The sequence below is a fragment of the Lissotriton vulgaris genome, chromosome 6 (assembly GCF_964263255.1).
Source record: "Lissotriton vulgaris chromosome 6, aLisVul1.2, whole genome shotgun sequence".
Classification (NCBI taxonomy): Eukaryota; Metazoa; Chordata; class Amphibia; order Caudata; family Salamandridae; genus Lissotriton; species Lissotriton vulgaris.
The window spans coordinates 1,700,220,418-1,700,245,820 of record NC_141694.1 but is presented as its reverse complement, the minus strand read 5'-3'; the positions used below and the strand labels follow the sequence as shown (position 1 = coordinate 1,700,245,820).

Sequence of the window (25,403 nt, the reverse complement as noted above, 5' to 3'; positions counted from 1 at the left end):
CGCACCCACCCTGCCCCAATGCACTAAATCCTGTCTGGGAGGTGGTGACACCTCCCTGTGACAAGATGCCTATTGTTCTGCCTTTCCCTGCTCAAGCTTGGCTCAGCAGCAGGAGGGCAGAATCGTGTCTCTGGTTGGCAGAAACCATTTTGTGCTGTTTGAGTCTGGAAGACTGGTACTGGGGACATGGAGAGCCTAACGGAGGCCTCTTCCAGTGCTTGGTGTGGGAGGCATGATTCCAACGTGTTTGATACCAAACATGATAGGATTCCTTGCAGCCAGTTTTGAGATGGTCACTGCATAATTACGCGGTGGCCCTCTATATGGTATATGGCTGCTTCACTGACAACCTGGGAGAATGGACTCCTTAAGCTGCAGGGGTGTCCTGCTCATGCAGGGACTCCCCCTCACTTAGAACCAAGCAGCCTGTCTTCAGGATTGTAAAGGTCTTCTAGAGGGGTGATTTATTTATAGGTTTAAGTGCAGTGACCCTAGATATAGGTAACCTATGTCTTTAGTAAGTGGTGCTAGTAGCACCAACTTACACAGTAATTCCATTTTGAATGGTTTCTCATGGGTGGCATAATACATCCTTTAGACCATGGGACACCTCTGGGGTACCCATGCCCTTGGGACCCTAGTACCATATACTAGGCACTTATAAGGGTAACCCCAGTATCCAATCTGGGAAGTACCTAAGTATTAAACATAACCAATTTAGAGAGAAAACTGATTGACTGGGGCCCTGATTAGCAGGATCGCAGTCAGACTAGTCCAAAAACAGCTTCGCACCAAGCAAAAGTTGGGGGTAACCATGCAGAAGGATCCTACCTTCCTACAGTGGGGTAGCTATCCCCATGCATAACCCTCCTCCTTTCGCAGCTGGGCTTGGGACCGGCCATGGTGGAGCTACGCCTCTGATGTACTAGATCCTAATTTGCAAAGTTCTGCAGGACTCCTCACTCAGCCCGACGCTCTTCAGCTTCTACACATACCTGCTGGCTGATGTCATACGAGCTCACAACATGAACACCCTCACGCCAGCAAGACACAACTGATACTGTCCCTCTTGGACAAAACACCCAACACCAGGAATAAGTTCACCATATTCATGACAGAAGTAGCCACCTGGATGAAATCATTATGCCTCAAATTGAACTCAAACAAGACTGAGGTGGTCGTCTTTGGGAAGAACGCCTCACCATGGGACTCCACCTTGTGACTCCCAGACTTTGGATCCACCCCCATGCATTGCTCGCAAACGAGAAACCTCATAGTCATCGTAGATGACAAACTTGACATGACCGCTCAATTCAATGCAGTGTACTACTTGCTCCTATCCATGTCTCACAAGGAACGACAATGTTCAAATGGATTGCCTTCTTTATTTTTGCATGAGTCAAACCTTCTGTGATGTGAGCATTACTGTGCAAAACTGGTGCAAATCAAAATATGTGTTACACTTTTGGATGTAATCATTGAGCTAAGAAAATGCACTGTTTTGCAATATTTTACTGCAAAATGCAATGAAAACTATTTAGTCCACGTAGCTACAATAGAATAATGTGGTACAATGTACGGTGAAGCAATGTGGCATTTGCACTTTTCAGTAAGGCTGCCAAGAGGCGGCTAATAGAGGAGATAACGAAAGGACGTGATCTAAAATGGCCTGGATCAACTTAAACTGTGCCGTGGTAATACAACCTCTTCAGCCATGGTAGGCATGAAAACAGTGGAGAGCCACGCCCAGATTAGACCACATCTCGGGGGGTAGAAAATCTGAGGTTTTACTAGTATTGGAAGACTTTTTGGAAAGTCGACACTTGCCCTCAAATGTAATTGTTGGGGGGGATTTTAATGTAAACTTTGAGCCTCTTTTGAAAGAAAGCTGGAACGTGTCGGAGGAGGAGGATAGGGAATGGGGGATTCCCAAACTGGATCTTGACCCAGTAAACAAATGGACAGATATAGTGGTCCAGATGAATTCTATCTGCTTAAATAAAGGTCTAAGATCAACTAATGGTAGGACCACTGGCGATAAATTTGGTGCATCTACATTTATAAGTGGCAATTGCAAGAGCAGAATAGACTACATTTTGATTAACCTGGGTCTATGGAAATATCTTGAAGACATGGTAGTCATAGATAGGGTAGAGAGTGACCACAATCCCCTGTCTATGAGTCTTACTTACTGGGAATCCCCTGAACATCTTGGGGCTAAGATGGTTGCTACCTCCTCCCATGATATTGTAATATCTAATGACATGTGCCACGTCCGGTGGTCCAAAGTTTCACTCCTTAAAGAGAACAAGCAGCAAGCTTTAACAGGCAAAATGTGATCTATTGATGTTATCTGAATCAGTCAATAATTCTTTAAAATTAGGTGAGGGGACCAGGATTCATGAGGTTCTTTTTGGGGAATTAAAGAGCCTTTTTGTTAAGCCCTGCCGGCGGAATCCCTCCCGAGTCCCAGAAACATCTCGGTGGTATTCTAGCGAATGCAGGAAGGCCCGCCTAAATCTGGGAGAAGCAATCAAATCAGAGATAACTGAGAATATTAGAGCAGCTACACTAACATATAAAAACACTGTCTTAAGTGCCAAGCGAGACTGGGATGAAAAAAGGTGGAATGACCTCAAGGAGGTAGGATCCTCTAAAGACACGCGAAAATTCTGGAATGTCTACAAATGGGGTGTAGACGCAAATCCGGATAAACCGCTAAATTGGGTCCCCCAAGAAAAATGGGTAGACTATTTCCAGCCCCAGTATGCTAAAGGCAAAGACTCCCAACCAGTAGTGGAAGTACCCCTGGAAATTCTAACGGAAGACTTCTTCACTCTGAAGGATGTACAGTGTGCTCTAGACTTAGCGGTCCCTGGTAGAGCGCCAAGCATCGATGGCATACCTGCAGATCTATTTTTACAAGATAAGAACTCCTGGGGCAACTACCTATTTCTCCTGTCAAATATGATCGCTAGGGGAGCCCCAATACCAAGCTCCTGGAACGGAGCAGAGATCATACCCGTTTATAAAAAAGGGGATAGGTCCAAGCCAGGAAATTACCGGCCAATCAGCCTGATTGATACATCCCAAAAAATATTTGGCAGGCTGGTTTTAAACAAAATCCTAGACTGGGAACGTGATAAGATCTTATCACACCTTCAGGCAGGGTTTAGAAACTCAATTAGCACTATCGACCAGGTGTTGCATTTTGCAATGCTCTACTGGAAGATAGTGACAATTGGTCATGGAAGCCTTTATGCCGCTTTCATAGATTTAAGAGTGGCATTTGACCTGGTCCCCCGCTCCACACTATGGAATGTTCTTAATAACATGGGTATGCCAGGGACTCTTTTATCCCTGGTAAAAAGATTGCACGAACAGAATTACGCACAGATTAGGTGGGGGAGTCCCGGTAATGTTACCCCACATTTCCCAGTGGAAACTGGAGTACGACAGGGCTGCGTCCTGGCTCCAACCTTATTTTCTTTATACATTAATGATGTGGCACAAATTTTAATTGATTCCAACGTTGATGCACCTACCATTGCTGGAGCCAAAGTGCCCATTTTAATGTTTGCTGACGATTGTTATGTTATGTTATGTTATTGTTTTTTTTTATTGTGCGCACAGCTACTCCAGCCAAGGAGCGTCCTGGCGCATAGACAAGGAGAAACATAACACAGCAGGGAAAAAGACTAAAAGGGACAGCTAAAACAGAAAAGTTTTTATTGCTTTCCGGAAGGTCGTAAGGTCCTCCAACAAACGGATGTCAACCGGAAGAGAATTCCAGGTAAGTGCAGCTTTTACGCTGAAGGAGCGTCCTCCCATACGGCTGAGCCTAAATCTAGGGATTACAGCAAAGGCCTGACCTTGAGAACGGAGGGCACGTGCAGGGACATAAAAGGAGAGACAGCTGGAAAAAATTTCGGGGCCTATACCTCTCAATATCTTAAAGGTCAGACAAAGGACCTTAAAGAGAATACGCTTCCTCACTGGAAGCCAGTGTAGGGAGCGAAGAACACTCGTCACCGGGCAAAATCTGGGCAGGCCAACAATTGCTCTGGCCGCCGCATTTTGAACCCGTTGCAGGCGAGTAAGCTCAGCCTGGTTAGCCCCGACCAGCAGAGAGCTAGCGTAATCCAGGCGAGAGATGATAGTAGCCTGGATTACCAGCTGTCTGGTTGGGGCATCGAAAAATTTGAGCACAGGTCTTAAGCCTCTCAACAGGCCAAAGCAACAGGATGCTGTTCTTTTGGTATGTCCTACAAAGGAAAGGCCAGCGTCCAGCCAGACTCCCAGATTTTTCAACTCTGACACCGGGGTAGGAGTAGGTCCCAGCTCTAGTGGCCACCATTGGTCACCCCACAACTCCACTCCCGACAATCATTACCTCCGTTTTAGTGGCATTAAGCTGGAGACAGTTTCCCGTCAACCAGCTGGCCACCGCCTTCAGTCCATCCTGGAACCTGGGGGCATCTTGTTCCGCGTCCCCGCTGAGAGTAACCGCCAGCTGTGTGTCATCGGCATATGAGACCAAAGTTAGGCCCCACTGCCTAGCGACATCAGCCAGCGGTCTCACGTAAAGATTAAACAACGTGGGGCTCAGCGAGGACCCCTGCGGAACCCCCATGACCAGAGGCTGGAAGTTGGACTTGAAGGGAGGGATGGCAACACAGAAGGAACGATTGCTGAGGAAGGAGCGGAACCATTGCAGCGCCTGACCACCGACACCAATCTCCTCGAGCCGATGCAGGAGGATGCTGTGAGATACCGTGTCGAAGGCGGCGCTGAGATCTAATAATATCAGCGCCGCCGTTTGACCAGCATCCAACCTCGCACGGAGATGTTCCACCATCACAAGAAGAGCGGTCTCCGTGCTGTGCCCGGCACGGAAGCCATTTTGTGTGGGGTCGAGGGCGTTGGTCCGGGCTAGATGTTCTGACAGGGCCAGATTGACATGAGCCTCTGTTATCTTTGCCGGCCAGGGTAGCAACGAGATGGGACGGTAACTTTCAGGCTTGGACGGGTCCAGGGAGGGTTTTTTAATGATCGGGGATACCACCGCCTGCTTCCACTTAGTTGGAACTACACCCGACTCCAGGGAGAGGTTGACAAGGGAACACACTGCAGGGCGTCCCATAAAGGCCTGATCTCTAAAGAGAGCAGGTCTTACTGGATCCGATGGAGAACCAGATTTAACTTGCAATAAGCCTGGAGGTTCTGGAAAACCTCAGACCCATTTCCCTATTGCCATACGTGGCCAAGGTGGCTGAGAAGGTGGTCAACGCTCAGCTCACTGAACACCTGGAAAAATGGAATGTACTCCATCCCTCCCAATCAGGTTTCAGGGCGGGCTACTCCACGGAGACAGCCCTCCTTAGAGCTACTGAGACCTTAAGAGCAGGGGCAGACGCAGGTCACACTATGGCATTGATTATGCTTGACCTTAGCGCAGCGTTTGACACCGTAGCACATTCCATCTTGCTACGGTGTCTACAAGAAGCCGGGGTCGTTGGTCCTGCGCTGGGCTGGCTGCAATCGTTTCTGACGGAAAGATGCTTCCAAGTACAGCAAGGGACTTGCCGATCAACGGAGGTGTCACTAGACCAGGGAGTGCCTCAGGGCTCGGCTCTAAGCCCGACTCTTTTTAACTTATACATGGCCTCACTAGCAAAAGTGGTACAGTCCTATGGGGTGGAATTGGTGTCGTACGCTGACGACACCCAACTGCTCATCTCCCTATCACAAAACACCTCCAACACCCCCCACAATTTCAAAGCATGTATGCAGGCCCTAGCTGAATGGATGGACGCCCACTGTTTAAAACTTAATGGCTCTAAAACGGAGGTGTTGGTGGTAGGGGGAAAAAGGGAAGACTGGTCGGATGAATGGTGGCCTTCATGTCTAGGTCCTACCCCCATAGCATGTCAGGAGGCAAAGAATCTAGGGATCTGGATGAACCCTGCTCTCTCTTATGAGGGCCACATTAGGCGTCTTGTAGGCAAATGTTTTGGAGTATTAAAGACTCTAAACAAAACGTTAGACCTCCTCCCTCTATCGGCCAGAAGAACACTAACGCAAGCACTAGTAACCTCGCGCTTAGACTATGGCAACGTCTTGTTCCTAGGGGCCACTGAAGGCAGCATAGGTCGCCTACAAGTCATACAAAACTCCGCTGCCAGACTGGTGCTAAGAAGACCCAGGAGAGCCAACTCAAAAAAAGCACTGGATGCGCTTCATTGGCTACCTGTAAAGAAACGTGTGCGTTATAAGTGTCTTCTCTTCTGTCACCGTATTGTCTGGGACAGATCACCGACTTATCTCAGGGACTTAATCAGCAGATACAAACCTACCAGATCACTTCGATCAGAGGGCGCCGGACTGCTGATAGTGCCTAGAACTAAGAAGGCTAGAATGGGTGGACGCTCATTTGCACTCCAAGCAGCCCAACAGTGGAATAAACTCCCCTGTGCTCTGAGACTGGAGAGCAACGAAACGCGGTTTAGGGCCCTGCTCAAAACTCAGCTTTACTCCTCTTAATCCGGGCTGTCTGTATGCGGTTTGTTTCTTGGACAGTGTCAGCGCGGGGACACGCCGTGATGGCGTTACTGAGCGCTCTACAAACTCGATATTATTTTTTTATTTTTAACGCAAGCTTGTCAAACCCATCCGAGGTGAGAGGGGGGAAAAGAGAGCAGGGTAAACTGGTGAGGTGTCCCGTTGGAACTTCCCAGGTCGATCCCTATGCTAGGGAATGTCCGATAGATGGTTTGGACTTTTCCCAAAAAGTAAAAGGCAAGGGATTTGCAATGGGAGATAGAGCTCACGGCCACAGGGGTCGACCGCTTCGCCATGAGATCTTTCACTGCCTTGAAGATGGCCTTCGACGGGTTGGTGCTGTTTCGAAATTCTGCGGCATAAAATGCCGCTCGAGCTCGACAGATAGCTCGATGATAGAGCTTGACGGACGCGGCGTATGCAGCTTTTAAATCAGCCCCATACGTCTTCCGCCACGCCCTCTCCGCCCGTCTACAGGCTCCCTTCAGGGCACGTAAGGCGCCGTCGTACCAGGGACTCGACTCTCTGGTATTGATTTTACTCGATACGATGGGTATCAGAGTTTCCAGAGCCCTGGGAAGCCAAGAGCAAAAGAGGTCATATCCCTCTTCTACGCCATTCAATGGACCCAGCGGCTCCTCTACTAGATGACGATGGAAGTCTTCTAGCCTGAGTTTGTTCCAAAGCCTCCTAGGTACCCGTCTAGCTGAAGGGGTAGGGGGAGTGACAGATATAGGACAAAGAATGGACACCAGGGAATGGTCAGTCCACTCTAGCGGAGAAATAGATGTAATTTTAATCTCCGGCAGATTGGTAAAAAAGGGGTCAAGGATATGTCCCCCAATGTGGGTAGACTGAGAGACCAACTGGGATATTTGAAAGGCTTCTAAGTCTGAGGAAATGCTGCGCACCGTCAGATTGGAAGGGGTGTCAAAATGTAGGTTCAGATCACACATGATGGAATAGTTGGCGCAGTCAATGACCAAAGTGCCAACAGCGTCGGGGAAAGAATTTCTGAACACCACATCGCTACCCGGCGGGCGATACACAACCATCCCAGAGAGCGTAAACTCAGGGCTAACAGAAATCTTAAAAGAAGCACTTTCACACCCGGCGATGTTAAGGCCACTCCACACACAGGCGAAACTGGACCTGACTATGAGAGCTATACCCCCACCTCTAGAAGATCTTTTAATTGCAAAAACTCCAAGTGGGATTCAAAAAAGTTTAGGTCTCTTTGAAGATTTTTGTATAGCACGCGGGTTAGAGGTAAATGTTCAAAAATCAAAATTTATGACTTTTAATGCGCCTAAATCTTTTAAGGGAACCGTGCTTATGAATAAGCGCCCGCTGGAAAGGGTCCAATCCTTCATTTATTTGGGAGTTTGTATCCAGCATAATTTGTGCTGGAACCAACAAATTGAGCTGGCTACCCTCAAGCATAGACAGCTAGCGGGTGCTCTGACTGTAGAACATGCCAAATCCCTTACTAAACCTATATCCCCAGTATTGCAAGTTTATAATGGCAAAGTGGTTAGTTCCACTCTGTACGGGGTTGAAATGTGGGGAACTGAAAATCTCAAGGGGATGCCAATCTCAGAGAATGCCTTTTTAAGGAATCTAATAAAATTGCCTAAGAGTACCCCCTTGAACCCTCTTTTTTATGATTTAGGCATGTTCCCAATAGCACTTATAGCTTCTCTAGGCCCTATTTTGTATTGGAGGAGGATTTGGACCACCCCGGAACTGGAAACCTACTCAAGAGGTTTACTTGATATAATCAGTAGTGACACCTATCACAAAATAAAGGGGTTAAGACACATTAGGTGCCTATTGTTTGATTTGGGTTTACGGGTTTTGTGGGATGACCCCACAAACAGTAGGTTTCCTCCCAAAAAGGCACTTAAGAAATTATACTGGCAGTTTGTGGCTTCCAGGTCTTTTAGGTCTATCGATCAAGGGTCTTTGACAGGTCTGTTTATGGATGTTAAAAACGTACCCAATTTGGAAGCCTTTTGGGATGTGATCCTAAAATCCCTGGATCGTAAATTGTATTTTCAACTGAGAATTGGGAGCCTACCGGTTGGGGCATTTACCAGCAGCTGGTCTAAGTCAGCCAAGACGGCATGTCCGTCCTGCTCAGCACCTATGGAAACTATAGGCCATCTGCTTTTTGAATGCCCAATGTACGCAGTTCCCCGGAGAATATGGCTCCGCCCAATGTGCAGGTTGATGGGCACCGATAGAGGTTCGGTGGCAATTAGAATTATTCGCTCCTGCACTGATATCCCAGTTTACATACCTGTGGCAAAATTCCTAGGCTGGGCCTGGACCATTAGAAACAGATTGTTAACACCTTGGCTGCTAGGCATATTTTTCACGTGTGCTGGAAAGCTTTGATCACCATTGTTCATGACGAGCTCAGCTCGTCATCAGCACAGCTCAACTGTGCATCACGACGAGCTGAGCTCGTCATCAGCATCGAAAGGGTTAAGTGATTAATTTGTACCCAATGTGTTAAATTTAAATCTAAATTTTAAATCAATGTACAATGATGAAATGGATATATATTTTAAATGTAATGTACCTAGAAATTTTGTATCTAAAATTTTTTTTATTCTGATATATGTTTATATTTATTTGTACGTTGCTTTTATGACAATCGTCGAATAAAGCTTGTTTGCTTTGACTTGACCACATCTCCCAGGAGCTCAACTAGTACAATATTTTGGTAACCACTTTCCTAAATTAATAGAGTTGTTAGGAATGTGGGCAAGTAGGCAGCCTGAGCCCCCATCAATAGAGATCTGGACATGTTTTGACCAATTTAGGGCCGGATCTTTGAGGGTGTTTGGGGGTCAGCTGAATGGTTGTCTTTGGACCAATTGAAGGTGCCTGGTTGTGTCTGGAGGTGACCGTGGAGGCTGGCTGAGGGTCTCAGAGGGATCAATGAGGGTCTCTCAAGGACCTGCTTTGGTGTCTCCAAGGGCCATCTGGTAGAGTTTGAGGACTAACTGTGGGTCTATTGAGGGTAGGCTGGATTTAGTACTGATCAGGAGTGCTTTGGGTATAGCTATGCGTGGGGGCAGGCGTGGGTGTGTGAGAGCATGCTCATGGAGTGTGTGAGAAACTGCACAGCACAGCAATGATTATCCAGTTTGTTTCACTTAAACTGGATTGACTGAAAGTCGCTCCCATTAAATGTAAGCAAGTTGACAAGGGTAGGTATGCGAGATTTAGCAAAAAGGAGGGCATGGTAAACAACTGAGAAACAGCTTCACGTAGAACACACTGGCATTCGAGGCTCTGCTGTAGAATAGTATTCTAAAGGAACAGGCCTGGATTATGGTTGAAGCTACCACTTAGCGAAAGATGCTTTAAAGGCACAGACCAAGCTTGTAATAGATGAAAGAACAGGGCACCTTCAAAGGTAGATCTTTCCATTCAGCTTCATCACCTGTAATGAGGATGTGGTTGGTGTACAGCCGGTGCACTAGGAAGACACCAGTGTGATACTACAGGAGCCCTCAACTACATTTTGGCCCGTAAAATCTTTTGGTGGCTTTGGTCTCAAGACTAACTGATGCCAACTGTTTTTTTTCTTAGCAAAACCCTCTATTGAGTAGCAAAAGCCGCTGTACACTTGGTTAAAAAAAATGTGCTCACGCTAGCTGAATTTGCACACGCAAATGGCTTTGCGGATCAGGCTCAGAGCGCTAGTGTTGTGCGTAATCCTTTCGCATCTTGCAGATAGCGCTGTAGTGCTCAGTGCTGGCAGGGCAGCCCACAGTAGGAATACAAATCACCCTCGCAAGTGGCTTCAACTTCGCTCGAAAGGCACCGAGATGCTCTGGTTGTTAAAGCGGAGCAGCAGGCATCGCCTCCTCTTCCACTGACTGTTTATCCAACATCAATACAGCCACTTTAGGAGCCAAATTACTAAACAAGCGGCCAATTAGGCTTGCAGTCAGCTGGATAGATTAGTGGCTAAGAGAGGCTGATACAAGATTCTCATCTCTTGAGCCAATTACCCACGTGAATTACCATCCACAGTGCTCCTCGGAAGATTTGAGAATAAAAGGCGGATTCTGCTGAGAGAGATGTAAGTGAGACGCAGGCGAGGCGGTCAGGGTTAGCCCACCACATACTGCACCGTGCTGCAGAAATTGCCCAAGCACAAGGCAATCTTTCTAGCAAAGGGTTTAGGGGATTTATCGTTGCAGCAGGTGATAAAAGGCAAATGACAGTGGTGCAGTGCTCTGCTGTTCGGAACAATGTGCTGGTCGCCAGCCTAATACCCTCTGCATGAAGGCTGAGAATGCCTCTATTTTAAGCAATCCTTGAACATTTGTAGATTTGTACATAGGGCAACTCACACTTGTGAAGATAGGAAATACACTAACAAACCAATTGACTTTTTATTGAGAACAAGGAATAATGAGAGGCAGGCACTTTTAAATATGTCCAGTTTTATGGGAGTATATGTGAGTCACTGATATACCAAACAAGCATTGGCAAAGTCAGTAGGACTTGTTTTGTTTAATCATGTTTTTTTGGGGGAGCTGCTGAGCTTATTGGTCCAGAAGGCACACATTGCCATAGTAGGCCCTGGAACTAAAGGGAACAACTTTGTGTGTGCCTCTTCTGAAAGAGCAGAATGCTGTCGCTCTCAGTTGAGTTAGCCAATATATATTTATATGTCATTTATAACTAAAGTGAGATGTCCCACTGCCCCATGCTGTATTGGATGAAAGAATAATGTGAATGTCACAACAGAACAATGGACGAAAATAGTGGCCGAAAGCTATATATATATATATATATATATATATATATATATATATATATATATATATATATATATATATATATATATATACTGTGTGTGATAAAGTGGAAATTTCAGCAGAGGAGGTATTAGAAAAACAGTGGGATATGTCATTACGGGTGACTGGTTGCAGTGGAGAGGGAACGAGTACTAGTTGAGGTTTGCAAGGAGGGTCCAGCAGCCAGGGACTTCACAGCTGTAGGATGGATGAGAAGGAGCACCATTGTTTAGGTAAACATCATTCCCCAGGCATCCAAAGCTAATGGTGCAAGATGAGGGCCACCGTACCCATCTAAAGGTGTAGATGGGCCCCTGTGATCCCAATCCCTGTGCTGGAAATGACACCCCTGAGAATTCGGGGATGTTGCTTCTCATGTATGGCCTATAGAACCTCCCCACCCTTAGAATAGAGTGAGCCTCCTCACCCCAGATACATATGTTATACGTCCCTTCACAAAGGTTTCAGCCACACAGTCAAGGCACAAGAACACGTTTGGTAAACATGCCCTGCTGATAATCCATAAATAAGAGATGACGTGCAAAAGGTGCCTTTTAGGTTCCTGATAAAGGTTTTTATGAAGCGGGTGTTACACACCGGTGAAGCCTGGTTCCTTACATATTAGCAGAATTTAAAGCCTTCGCTTTTGCAAGCTGTTGTTTTAAAAAATGATTAAACAGATGTGTTGCCTCCAGCAGCCTTAGACCTCTGATCTGATTTTAGCTTACAGATGGAACCAAATTAATTCATGGCAGTTCCTGTAAAATCCAGGGTATGGCACGGAATGTTAGTGCGCTATTTAAACAGACCATACCTGCACTAACAGCTGCTGAGAACAAATTAAAGATGTTTAATTTTTATGCAGACTACCCGTTGTTTTACTTGTATATACCAGAAAATAATCTAATTGAGATTCGAATTTTGCCCTAGTTAAACACTGGTGTTATATTGAAAAAAATGATTGTGTGCGCTCGATTTAGTTTACACAAAATGTTAATGCATTGCTTTTTTTCTATAGAATCAAAAGGAATGATGTGCATTTAACAACGAAGATCACGAAGAATGAAAGGCGATGAAACTTTAGATTACCAATTACCTTTAGCATTAAATATTCATCATTTTAGATAATGCTAGTACAGGTAGGGTGACCAGATGTTATGGGTGCAAATTCAGGACGGTGACTGTAAAAATTCAGGACAAAGGGTCAAAATTCAGGACACAAATTCAGGACAGTAGGTCAAAATTCAGGACAAAACTTCAGGACAATTGGATAAGTTTTAAAGACACATCAGTTGTCGCGCAATAGTATATAAGTAAGCCCAGCCATATCCAAACATATTCAACCATTTGCAAACCTATTCATCATGTATCCGTCCATCTATCATTTCACTCATCCATCCCTTCATTCATCCTTTCACTCATCCATCATCCATCCATCCACCCTATCCATCTGTACACTCATCCATCCTCTCTTCTACCCATCCATCCATTCACTCATCCATCCAGCCATTTACCCTTTCACCCATCCAACCATCCTTTCACTTACTATCCATCCACCCAGTCACTCATCCTTCCAACTATCCATCCTTTCAGTCATCCATCCATCCTCCCTTTCTCTCTCCATCGACCCTTTCACTTAGCAATCCTTCCTTCCATCCATCCATCCACCCACCCATCTACTCATCCACTCATGAATCCATCCATTAACCCTATCACGCATCCATCCTTTCATCCATTTATCCTTTCACTCCTTCACTCATCTATTCATCCTTTTGTCCATCTACCCTCCCTTTCACTCACTCATCCGTCCGTGCATCCACCCATTCGCTCATCTGTCCATCCATTCACCCTTGCACTTATCAGTTCATCTATCATCTATCATTTCACTCATCCATCAACTCACTCATCATCCACGCTTTCACTCATCCATCCACCCTTTTACCCATCCAGCTACCCTTCCACCCATGCATCCAGCTATTTACCTTTTCTCTCTTCCATCCTTCCACTCCATCAATCCATCCACCTCTCTCATTATCTTTCAATTCAATCTTTCATTCATCCACTCATCCTTTCACTAATTCATCCAGCTATCCACCCATCCCTTCACTTACTCACTCGCCCACCTTTTCATATTCATTTTGAGCTGAGCCTTTTTGAGAAGAGGCCCATCAAGAACTTCACCCTCACTGCAGGAGCCTTTCCGGACTGGGACAGAAGCCACCCAGGGAGGAGGCAGGATCCACCACAGGAGGGGGACAGGAGCCATCACAGGCAGGGGGAGAGGGGACAGGAGCCATCACATGGGGGGCACAGGAGCCATCACAGGCGGGGGGGGAGGGGGCGGGGATAGGAGCCATCACATGGGGGGCACAGGAGCCATCACTGGGGGGGGGCAGGAGCGATCACAGGAGGGGAACAGGATCCACCAGGGTGGGCACAGGGGTGGGCATGCATTATTCTAGTATCATCTTGGTCTCTTCCTGGGTGGGGTAGGGCTCCTCACCCCCTCCTGGACAAGACAACGAGAAGACAGGCTCTCTTTCCAAAATGTTAGTTTTGCCAGCCCCCACTGTGATGTACAGTACTTACAGGAGATACTCTAAGAGAACTGATTGAACTGGTTGTTCTCTATACTTTGTTAATCAGCGTGGGTGCGATTGTGCCATTTCTTTACTTTATTACATTATAGGCTGCATGTTTGAAGAACTGCTCTGTGAAGAGAACCAGTGCTGCAATCAGGGCCGGTTCTAGGATGTTTGGGGCCCTGGCAGAAAGGGAATGTGTGAGGCGGCGGCCCCTCTAAATTGCACAGACGCATTCAGGGCTGTTTGCATTTGAATAGATGCCCCTGCTCGCTCCTGAAGCCACAGCCCCTCCCTCTGTCACCTTCGAGCACCTCTTAACAGCTCATCAAGGGCTGGAGGTGTGAGGCCATCCCGCTGTGCCTCGCCAATGCTGCTGGGTATCTGAGCTTTGGAACAGCCTCGGAGTTCAGAAGGGTGGAAGCTGTGCCCGGTTAAAATTACGGACAAACGGCGTCCGTTAAAGGATCCTTCACGGACAACGGACAGACGGCCGAAATTACGGACTGTCCGTGAAATTTACGGACGGTTGGTCACCCTAAGTACAGGGATAATCTCCTTCCACCATGTGGCACGTTTGATCATGTTTTCTTCTCTCCATTTTAGAGTGGAAATAGAAAGAGGACTTCTACCGTGCTAGATGGGTTAAGGGTCAGATATACGAAGCCTTTTAGCAATTGCAAAGCCTGCCATTTGCAAAGTCACAGGGTTTGCAACAGCTAAATGGCTTTTTTGAATGTATTAAATAGACTTGGCAATTCAGCACATGTTTACTGAATTGCAAAACCGTTTTGGAAATGCATATCGACTAACAATTTGGGTAGGGTGCGTTTAGGGCATCCCTTTTGGAAAGTGATTCAGAATACGGTGTATCAATCAACATAATTTTGGTTGCAAACCATTGATGGGTTACAAGCTCCTTGAAAGAGGTGATAACCCATACACTAAGGGAAGGATTTCCCTGTGAGACCCCTTCCCCTTTGTGAATGAAAAAAAACAACTTTGTGTGGGTGTAGGCAGCAGTCCAGGGGAATCACTGACTGACAACTCCTAGTTATTATTATTATTGTTTGTTTTTTAAACCCGTATTCTTAAATGCAGACCAATTTCAGTTAAAGAAAACGGACTGCATTGTTAAAAAGGTGTTTTATTTAAATACAGTTACAGACTTGGTGGTCTGCTGACTCCAGCAGGCTGCCATCACTGTGGTGGTATCCAATCTGAGTGAGTCGCGATATGTGACCTACCACATGAATACTTATGAGGTAGGTCAAATTGCGACCCACTCCGAATGGTGATCTTGCTCACCAACCTATAATCATAATAACCTGGTACTTGTAAAGCCCTAAGTAATCACCCCTAAGGGTCTCAAAGCACTGGGGCCATCGGGAGACTAAGTGAGCTACTATCCAGAGTCACTTGATGGTTAGCTGATCTGCCGCCGGTGCTGGGGATCGAACTATGAGCCCTGTGCTCTGGAGTCAGCCATCCTGGCCGCTGCACCACACCTCTCCCACCTATTAGTACATTGGTTGGTTAGCAAAATCAGAATCAATTTGTAAAAAGTTGGTGCACAATTTGCGACCACTTTTTGGGAATGTAATCTCGGAACATGTGTCTCCTGATTTGCAGGATAGGCTGTGCGTGCCTTAACACTGCCCTAGAGTGACATATGGGCAGCTACCAGGCAGAGAGGATCTGGGTCTGACATTATGGAAAATGGTTTGAATACCAGTACATTCACCGAGGCGTTCATCCTCCAGGGGTTGCAAAAATTAATATCATTAAGTTGGGTAACAATAAACATCTGTTATTTCAGTTATTTCAGCATCAACATACCCTTCAAGGTGAATGTAAGCTTTACAAATACACATGTTACAGTGTTTTAAGGAACTGACGCCAGCAGGCCAGACTAGAGTTGCTGCACACCACTTGTCAGCGCTGAAGGGCTATTGCTTAGGTACACGGTTTTTAAAGCCAGTCTGGCTCCTTAAGCACATCCTTAAGGTGTCAGAGCTGTTGGACCTGCCCTTTATTTGTAGGGTCATCCCTAAACATTTTGCTTTCACTCAGAAGCCGGGTTCTGGTGGCTTAGTGGACTAATGTATCCACTGTAGGCACCTGTGTTCGACCTCATGGTCCCAGGTTCAAATCCCGGCGGGTCCACTCAGCCTTTTAACCGTCTGTGATCGAGAAAATTAGTACCATTGTGTTTGGTAACAATAAACAAATGTTATTCAGTGCCTGATACCCTTGGGTGATGCGTGCGCTTTACAAATACACATGTTGTGTTATGCTATGTTACTCCTCCTATTTTTGCAGAATTCGTTTTTGTTGGCTTTAAGACTCTGTACACTTTACTACTGCTAACTAGTTCTAAAGTGATTGTGCTCTCTATTTAAAACATGTTAGATTGGCTTGTACCCAATTGGCATATTTTTTATTTACTTACAGGTCTCTAGTTAAGTGTACTACATGTGCCCAGGGCCTGGAAATTAAAAGCTACTAGTGGGCCTGCAGCATTGATTTTGCCACCCACTTAAGTAGCGCTTCACTTGACTGGAAGTAGTTGGTACTTGGGCTTTGTTTATTCTTCCTAGACAGCCACACACGGTGGGAGCTTAGGTGGGATTGGATGGGTCAATATTGGCAGGATGGGATGGGGCAGTTGAGCACAGACACACTTACCCTTGAATAGGCTGTGTCCTATCTTCAAACAAAGGGCTGCTACTGCCTGTAGTTAGTCCTGACGGCAGGACTATCTGTGCACTTCAAAGGCATGCCTCTAGAAGCTTCTCCCCACTTCAAGGGCACCACTGTGTATAAAAGAAGGATCTCAGACACTACCACTTCAGTATACTTCTTGAACTGTGGATACTCTGCCAGGGAGAAGGTCTGCTGTGCTGCTGAAAGAACTGCTGCTGTGCTGGACTGCAACGCTGAAGGAGCTGCTGCCCGCTGACCTGATGCCTGCTCCCCTGCTGACCTGATGTCTGCTGCCCTCTTGCCTGGGAAGAAGAACTGGACCTGCAACCCATCTTGAAATCAGGACCCCAGAGTGACTCAAAGAGCTAGTCTGCTAGCCTCCTGATCTGAGCCCCAGGGACATAAAAGTCTCACCAACAGCTCCTGGACCCACCTTGAGTGAGTTCCTCATCCCCAAGTGGTGCCCCTCAGGCCCTGGATCCTTGGTGTGGCTCTTGAGCTCTTGAATTCAGATTTTTGAGCTCTTTACAACCTCAAACAGGCCCGTTCGCACCAGAACTGCGCTGCTCACACAAAATTCAGTACGAGCTGTCGCTAGCGCGTCTTTGCACAGATGCATCAGCAGACCACGGCGGACCCCCAATGCGAAGCTCCAGGCCGCCTATCTGCGACACTAAGCCTGCTTTTCGCACCACACAAACTGCTGCCCACGGTGCTCTCCTTGATCCTCGTAACCCTCTCTAACTGAACAGAACTTTGGGCACAAACTTGATAAGGTAAACATTCAGCTGGACTAATCTGGAACTGTATCTGACCCGCGCTCCAATGCTGTTGGCCTGAACTTTTGATTTCAACCCGGTAATGCAACCAGATGGCGGCGGTTGGTCCTTTATGCTATTTGGCTCTATATTGCAGTTTACTCTTTAAAATTTCTTAACTCAGTTTCTACTCTTGGATGTTTGTCATTTTGGTCTTGTTTTAGCTATTGAATTTTGCTCTGTTTTTCTTACGGGATAATTTTTTATCTGGTATATACACGGTTTGAAGTGTTGCACAAATACTTTACACATGCTGACTGCTCTGTGCCAAGTTTCTAGTGGGTTGAGCATAGGTTAATATGGGGTTGCTTTTGCCTTATCATGAGTAGGATTGTGGTTGCTGCTTGACCAGGGCTCACACCCCAGTAAACCAGTAACCCAATTTCTAACAGAAGATCTAATATACACCACAAATATTGTTACTGACATAAGTACATACTTTTGGGGATGTTTTTGAAAAGATTATTGAACAGCCATTCTTTCAATATGCTTTATTTTTCCTTACTGATTCAAATCATGTGTTTCTTAACTTCAGGTGTGATTGGTGAAAATGCTCAGCCAATCCCAGACAGCAACATAGGAAACAGAATGCTCCAGAATATGGGATGGACTCCTGGGTCGGGCCTTGGGCCAGAAGGCAAAGGGATCTCAGAGCCCATCAGAGCACTGCAGAGGCCAAAGGGACTTGGACTAGGATATAGCTGATAGAACTACACTTCAGCAACCATCATTCAACATCTTAGAACACGGCCACCATATGTACCAGTCATTCAGCCACTCCAGGTGTTCCTGTATAAGGAACACTTTTAAGTGGTATTTCGAATGCTAACTGCCCATCAAATATCAGGCCTCCACTCGGACTTTGTAACAGATTACTGCTATGGACTGCAAATGTAATGGTGCTAAAGATTGCGTAAATCACTGCTGCTGACTGCCATGTCCAGAAGAAGCACATGAATTGTTACTCTAAAATGTCAGTTTTTTGTGAAATTACAGCTAAAAGGAAATTGTTGTAGGGCGATGTTAACTTTGCCTAGTGCCACATCTTTCTTCACAGTTTTTATGACTACGAAGTGCATGATTTTATTCACATCTTTATGGAAGAATTTGACAAAAGCTATTTTTATAGAACTTAGCTTTCTATCTCTTCACTGTGTTGTTATAAAATCCAAGATGTCTTTTAAAGCATGTTTTTGTGGAACAGAACAACCTAATGTATGTTTACATCTTAATATAAATCATCTCAAGTAGCACATTTTCCAAAATTCATTTTGTACTTCTATGAAGGACAATCAGAAAATAGATTTGTATGCTTTCAAAGTTATACTGTTGCTTTTGCAACTTAAGCTGCACATTTTATTCCTTATGGTAAATCCAGTTGCACTTGATCACTTCATGTCTTCATAAAGACCTGGGTTGTACCTTGGTCTGTGTTTGATGTGGCACCTCATAGCTGCCCATTGCAATTGCCACTGTTTAATTTGAATACTTAAATTGATCTTAATTGCCTCTACATCAGTACTGTAAGTACAGTAGATCCCTTTGATGGTTAGTAGTTGAGATTATATCCGTGTAAAATGTGACCAGTAAGCAACTTTGATGGTTTATTTCCCGATAACAATAATCATGAAATGTTATAGGACTGCTGGTCATACGCATTAGCAGTCATTTCTATAACATGTTTTAATACAGCATATGAAATCTGTCATAAAGCATAAACATGAGTGTCATGTTCTACAGTAATTTTTGTTTCATTTGTTTTTGTTGAACATATACAGTTTTTTAATGTTGTTTTATGCTGTGTCATGGTGGATGCTTCAATCTTTAGTCATGTAACCATTTAGGTTCTTACGTACCCATACTAGGCTGCCTGTAATCAGATGTATGTTGTAATGTTAAACTATCTCAACTGTAAGTGACCTCAGGCTATTCCAAGATGCAACTATTTGCCAATAACCTTTTTAAGCTCAGGTGTGGTTGTTGTGGTCCCTCACTGTATTTCCGGAACAATATAAAACCTGGTGATAAAGAACTAATGTAGTAAGTGTTCCTATGATATATCCTGCGCACCATTGTCTAAAACCTTATGTTCCGAGGTAAATCTTTAATGATAAAAATGGCCGGTAAGTGTGCCTACTTTAAAAAATGTTAATCGATGAAGATCGATCTCGATATTCTGAAGTATATTTATGCTGCGAACAAAGAAACAATGTCTGTAGCTAGCATTGCTTTTAACAATTGTGTGAAAAGAGAATAAACACAACACAAAGACCTCAATATTAATGGCATTGGTTTTCTGTTCAGAGTTCATCATGTTCATTGACTTGATGAAAAGCACTTTAAGGGAGCAGAAAAAAGCAAAACAATTAAAATCATTATTATCTTAGCCATTGGTGCTCTAACGGTGGGGTCAGTGTTCAGGGCCGGACATGTTATTTATTCATTCCACCGGGCATTTCCACGGTGGGCATGAGCCCTTGGAGGTTGGTTTTGATTGCCCAGGGCCGCTCTTGGTGCATCTGTCACTTTACCCCACGACCCTGAGGTGAATTGTAGCAAGCACTAGAGGGCTTCAAAAGAAAGAGTAACAGAGGCACAGAGGGGGGGAAGGTAGAGAGAAAGCGTTCTTAGAGGGAGAGGAAAGAGTGGAGAGTGAAAACAAATGGATGGATTGAAAGAGAGAAATTGTTTGAGGAGAAACAGGAAGCCTTATAGGAAAGATGTGGTTCAGTTAGCAAGACAAATTGAGGACTAAACATTTTTCGCTCTTCATGCACCAATTGTCTTTTAGGTTTGCTATTAAGAACAGCAACGTTCCAAGCTATGCATTTTATCTGATCCATTACCCAATTTTCTGTTTCGCCTCATATGAATTATTATCCATCATTACAGATAATTTTGTTCTCTTCATGCTTATACTATTTTTATTATCTTCAAAAACAGATTTATAGCTGATTTTTTTATAGACCGTCTTGTTGATTTTTTTGACTAGCCCCTCCCCAAACCACCCACCCCAACCCACCCGTATCGCGAAGGAGGCATCTCCCTCTTAATGAGCTGCTACTAAGGCAGCTAGAACGAAACAGGTCAATAGCAATGGCCCTCGACCCGAACCCGCACCCACAAGATATAGAAACTAAAACAAAATGAGAGAAGAAAAGTAAGTAGAAAAAGCAGTGAGGCTCAATGAGAAGAAGAAAAGGTTGAGGGGGAGACAATATATAGTAAATGACATAACACACCAAATATATCTCAGCCTTTCCCCCCTTCTCAGCTTGCCACCTGCCAATAGCCTCTTTTACATTGTTGACAGTCGAGAAGAAATACGTTTGACCACCCCTCACAACTTTCAAATGTGCTGGTTCCGGCAGAAACACTTGCGCACCTACAGTCTTTTCGCACAAAAGTGATAGTCAGCTATTACAGGGGAACTCGGGCGAGCTTTTAAGTATACAGCCTGACACAACAAGAAGTTGCCGAAATATATTAAAAGTGGTCGTAGATAACGAGATCCCTGCTTTTGTTTCCCTAGAGGAAGCCTGTGCGCCCTTTGGATCTGACAGTCCCAATCCCAATCCCCCAAATCCGGGAAGGCTTGCTTGCGGCATTTGACACGGTCGATCACACCATCTTGATCGACCGTGTATCCTCTATGGGCATCCATCATAAAGCAAGATCGCTTCTAATATCTTTTCTGTCTGAACGCAAACAGTCAGTTAAACTTGGTAACTACTATTCCCCCGTTTTCTCTCTCCCATGTGGAGTTCCTCAAGGTTCCTCGCCTCGTCTGACTTTATTCAACATCTATGTGTCGGACTTGGCAAGGGTCAATAAATCATATGGAATCAAAATAACCTCATATGCCGATGACACCCAGTTGGTATTATCTATACATAATGATGGAGGAGCAGTTGCAGCCAATTTTCAGGACGCAATGATGGCCATAAGTTCATAGATGGACTGCAACTGCTTAAAACTTAATTCTGACAAAACGGAGGTTATGATTTTTGGCAATCTCACACCCTCCTGGTCCCCAGAATGGTGGCCCACTGAGTTGGGTCCCCCTCCATTACCTGTCACCAAGGTTAGGAACTTGGGGGTGATATTTGATGCTAAGCTGTATTTCGCAAGTCATGCAAATGCTGTTTATCATCCTCTTTCTTTACCCTTAGAATGGTTAAAAAACGTTTACCTGTTCTTCCGCCTAGTGCTGGCAAGACTTTGATGTGCACCTTGGTATTATCCAAGGTGGACTATTGCAACGGACTGCTACTAAACGCATAAGAGAAAGTCCTTAATAAAATGCAGCTAGTACAGAATGCGGCAGCAAGAATTCTGACCCATACCCCAAAGTTCTCTGCGATATCCCCTATAATTCGTCAACTTCACTGGGTCCCAGTCAGAAGCCGCACCAAATTCAAAGCACTGTGCATTGCGTGTAAAGCCATGAACAATATTGGACCGGAGTTTCCAAAAAAAAGCTTTGTGTATATACTCTCCTAAAAGAACGATACGTTCATCTTCGACCCTAATGCTACGCACTCCGCGTACAAAAAAAGCAACTTGGGGAGACAGACGATTTATTGTGGCAGTCTCAAGATTGTGGAATTCTCTCCTCCTTTGCATCAAAAAAAGTCCAACCTTGATGATATTTGGAAAACAAACAAAAACCTGGCTATTTAATCAGTAAACATCACTAGCACCTCTTCAGCCTTTCTCAGCGCCGAGACACCTCCGGGTATTTGTGCGCTATATAAGTTGCATAAATAAAATAAATAAATAAATTCAAAGGCACGAGGATCTAACCCCTCCTTCCCCTCTGGGATACCAAACAGTCTGAGAATGTGCCGACGTGGGCGATTCTACAGATCCTCGACTTTAACTTGTAGTGCTGTGATACAAGTATCATGTGACTGAATCAGGTCCGTTGTTTGTGCCGTAACCTCCACAGTATCTGCCACCCGCTGCTGAAGTTCTGCAGTATCACTAACAAGTGTACCAACCCTAAGTGTCATTGCCTGCAAAGCCTGTTGAATGCCATGATTGTCAGTTCTAAGCTGGGCATAAATCTCCTGAGCTTCTTGCCTCTAATCTTTTATGGCTTGGAGAATCGAGGCGAGTAATGGTTCTTCGTGATCAGAAAGTTTATCGATTGGTGAGTTTATTGAGTCATAGTTAGATGACTGGTCAAGAGATGGAACAAGTCCAGACATTCCAGCCGTTCCAGACGCAGTAGGCGTATGCTTGTCTAAATCTGTTTCTGGTGCAACTTCTTTTCTCAAGCCTGCCTCTGCTGGACTATCCCCCGATAGACAAGAGATTATCGACTTGACCCCCCCTTTCGCTTGAACCCAGTGGCGTAGGGAAGTATCAGCCAATACATCTTTGTTTTTTGAAGTAACAGTGTGTTGTTGATCAGACCTTATTGGTGTTTTCTTATTGCCCTTAGGGTGTGTAGTTTTGGTACTTTTCTTTTTAGTAAAAGTCTTAGGCGTTGCTTCCATATTTTTTGCCATGGTTTTGTTAGAGTAACCAAAGAGTGAGCAACCCAATGTACCCTTGAGGGTTTGGGCAAGAGATATGGTAGGGTATAGATACCTTCAAGGGATTTTGTTGCTATATAATTCAGACAAAATTTCAAACAATACTTAGCGGCCTTACACACAAGAGAGAGAAAAGGTGTGACACACGCTTTGTCTGCTCAACTAATAGACTAACTGTGATTAGGCAGAAAAGCGTATACAATTGTTATGGAGAAATTTCTTTTGATTGTTATTCTCGAAATATCCTTCTTATAACAATGTTATTTATTCTGTACCCTTTTTTAATTCAGTTTTGAGTATTAGAAACAAACTTTTTTCATACACACCTTTTCTCTCTCTTTTCCATTTGGATTACTTATAATGACTTACCCATATTGATTAAATATTTGTGGTTGTTGCTTTGCACTATCGGCCCCATGTATGTAAGGCCGCTAAGTATTGTTTGAAATTTTGTCTGAATTATATAGCAACAAAATCCCTTGAAGGTATCTATACCCTACCATGGTTTTGTTAGAGGCAAGTAAAGGCGTTCGTGGCGCAATATGAGACTTACCACCAAGAATATCTTTTTCATCTGTCGATATATATATGGAAGAGTTTGTGAGTTTTGCCCAAGTTCTTTATCCAAACAATCGTTGAAGGGCGCCAAGATACAAGATGTAGCTGAAATGTCAGATTGGTTGTCATTCAACCATATCACCTGCTCACATGCCAGTTCCCTTACGACTGATCCCTCATTGCTGGAAATATTAGCAATATTTGCAATACAACAAGCAGAATGCAACCCTGTCTGTAGATTTTTCTCACCCAGCTCGCTAGTCGATTCAGTAATTGTCTCATCTGCTGCTCTCTGTAAAGCCATTATATCATCTGAAAGCACTGGGCTTCTTTCATGGCAACCAGCCGCCTTTGATTGTTCTGCACCAGACTCCAGCTTGTGCTCTGAAACACTTTCGCCATTATTTTGCATAACAGAGATTTTTGTCGGCAACATTGTTGTCCAGGGATAGCCTTCGACAAGATATCAGCAATTTTGTTACTACTGCTATGCTCAGAGGAAGTGTTTGTCGCAAGGAGCTCTGCCGCTTTTCCTGATTGTAATAGACGAAGAAGGGGCTTGCCAACTTTCGAAGCATTGTCCCCGCGGTGCCTCACTGATGCCACTGCCTCAGATGTTTCTTCTGCTGCGTTACCCTCATCAGCTGCAGTTAATCCTGTTGAGCACGTCAGAAGAGGCGGCAGCCTACCTGCTCGAGCCGCTCGAGCCAATGCCTTCGGTGGGGTCATGACTGACCTGACACTTGTATCACAAACAAGGAACTGCCAGCGATTGCCGATTCCTTCCCAGTCAGGAGACGGATGAGCCGAAGCTTGCGAAGGTGCCGCCGGATCCCGCTGAGTGCGGCTGCCAGCATGTATCCCAGGTACTTAGCTGTATTAGATCCCCTTGTTTGCCATTCTTTTCTCCTCTTTCATGCGCGAAATATCGAATCGTGGAACGGTCAGTACAAGTGAAACATTTTTGCGTGTGCAAGAGATTTCGAGAGCCGTTCTATGTGCCTGGTGGCATCAATCCGCCATCTCACAGAATGTGTAAATAAGGGCTGCAATAGTGGAACTAGGTCGCTTGCAGCTAATTAAGGATGCATGGAGATATTTATACCCAAGTATCCCAGGATATACATATTATCCCTCCCCACATTGCTTGTATTCAAGATTTGACATGGCATGGGTCTCAGATAGAATACTTTTGACATCAGATTTGGAAATATGCCCAGGCATTACATCTGATTTTAATCCCTTAATGTTAACTTTTCATATTTTAGCAGGAGATAAAGCACACAGACCTTTTTCGTTCCCAACATACTTACCATCTGACAATATTCATATAGACACTGTTAGGAAACAATTGGAATTATTTTTTCAAGAAAATAACGGGTTTGCCTCTCTATTGATAGTTTGGGTTACTTGGAACGCCGTTATCCGAGGAATAACACAACAATATATATTGCAACAAAACAAAATAAGGCAAATTACAATTAAACATACGGAGGCTGTTCTGGCTGGCTCGCATAATCAAGATCAATTGCTCTTTAATCTGATAGATCTTAGAGTGGCTACTAAAAAGGTATTTAGGGAAAGAATAGCAGCTAGCTTTAACAAGCATCGTCTCTCACAATATGAATTTGGTTAACAAATAGGGAGAGTTCTGGCTTATAAGGTAGCCGATGATCGGGCTACAACTTACATAAGGGGAGTAAAAACTGCAAATGGCATACTAACAACACAACCTCAGGAGATCCTAAAACAGTTTTTAATCTATTATCAAGAGTTATATACTCCTGATATATTACCAAAAGTGGAAGA

At 44.8% G+C, this 25,403-nt stretch overlaps 1 protein-coding gene across 1 annotated transcript in view; it reads left to right on the top strand.

The window, feature by feature from the left end:
- The window catches only part of GPATCH2 (G-patch domain containing 2), a 568,925-nt gene extending 549,155 nt beyond the window's left edge, over positions 1-19,770 (top strand). Inside the window, exon 10 of the mRNA XM_086927907.1 lies at positions 18,029-19,770. Within this exon, the coding sequence (XP_086784033.1) occupies positions 18,029-18,198 (170 nt within the window). The 3' untranslated portion in view covers positions 18,199-19,770. The remainder of the gene's footprint in view (positions 1-18,028) is intronic.
- Positions 19,771-25,403: the final 5,633 nt, after the last annotated feature.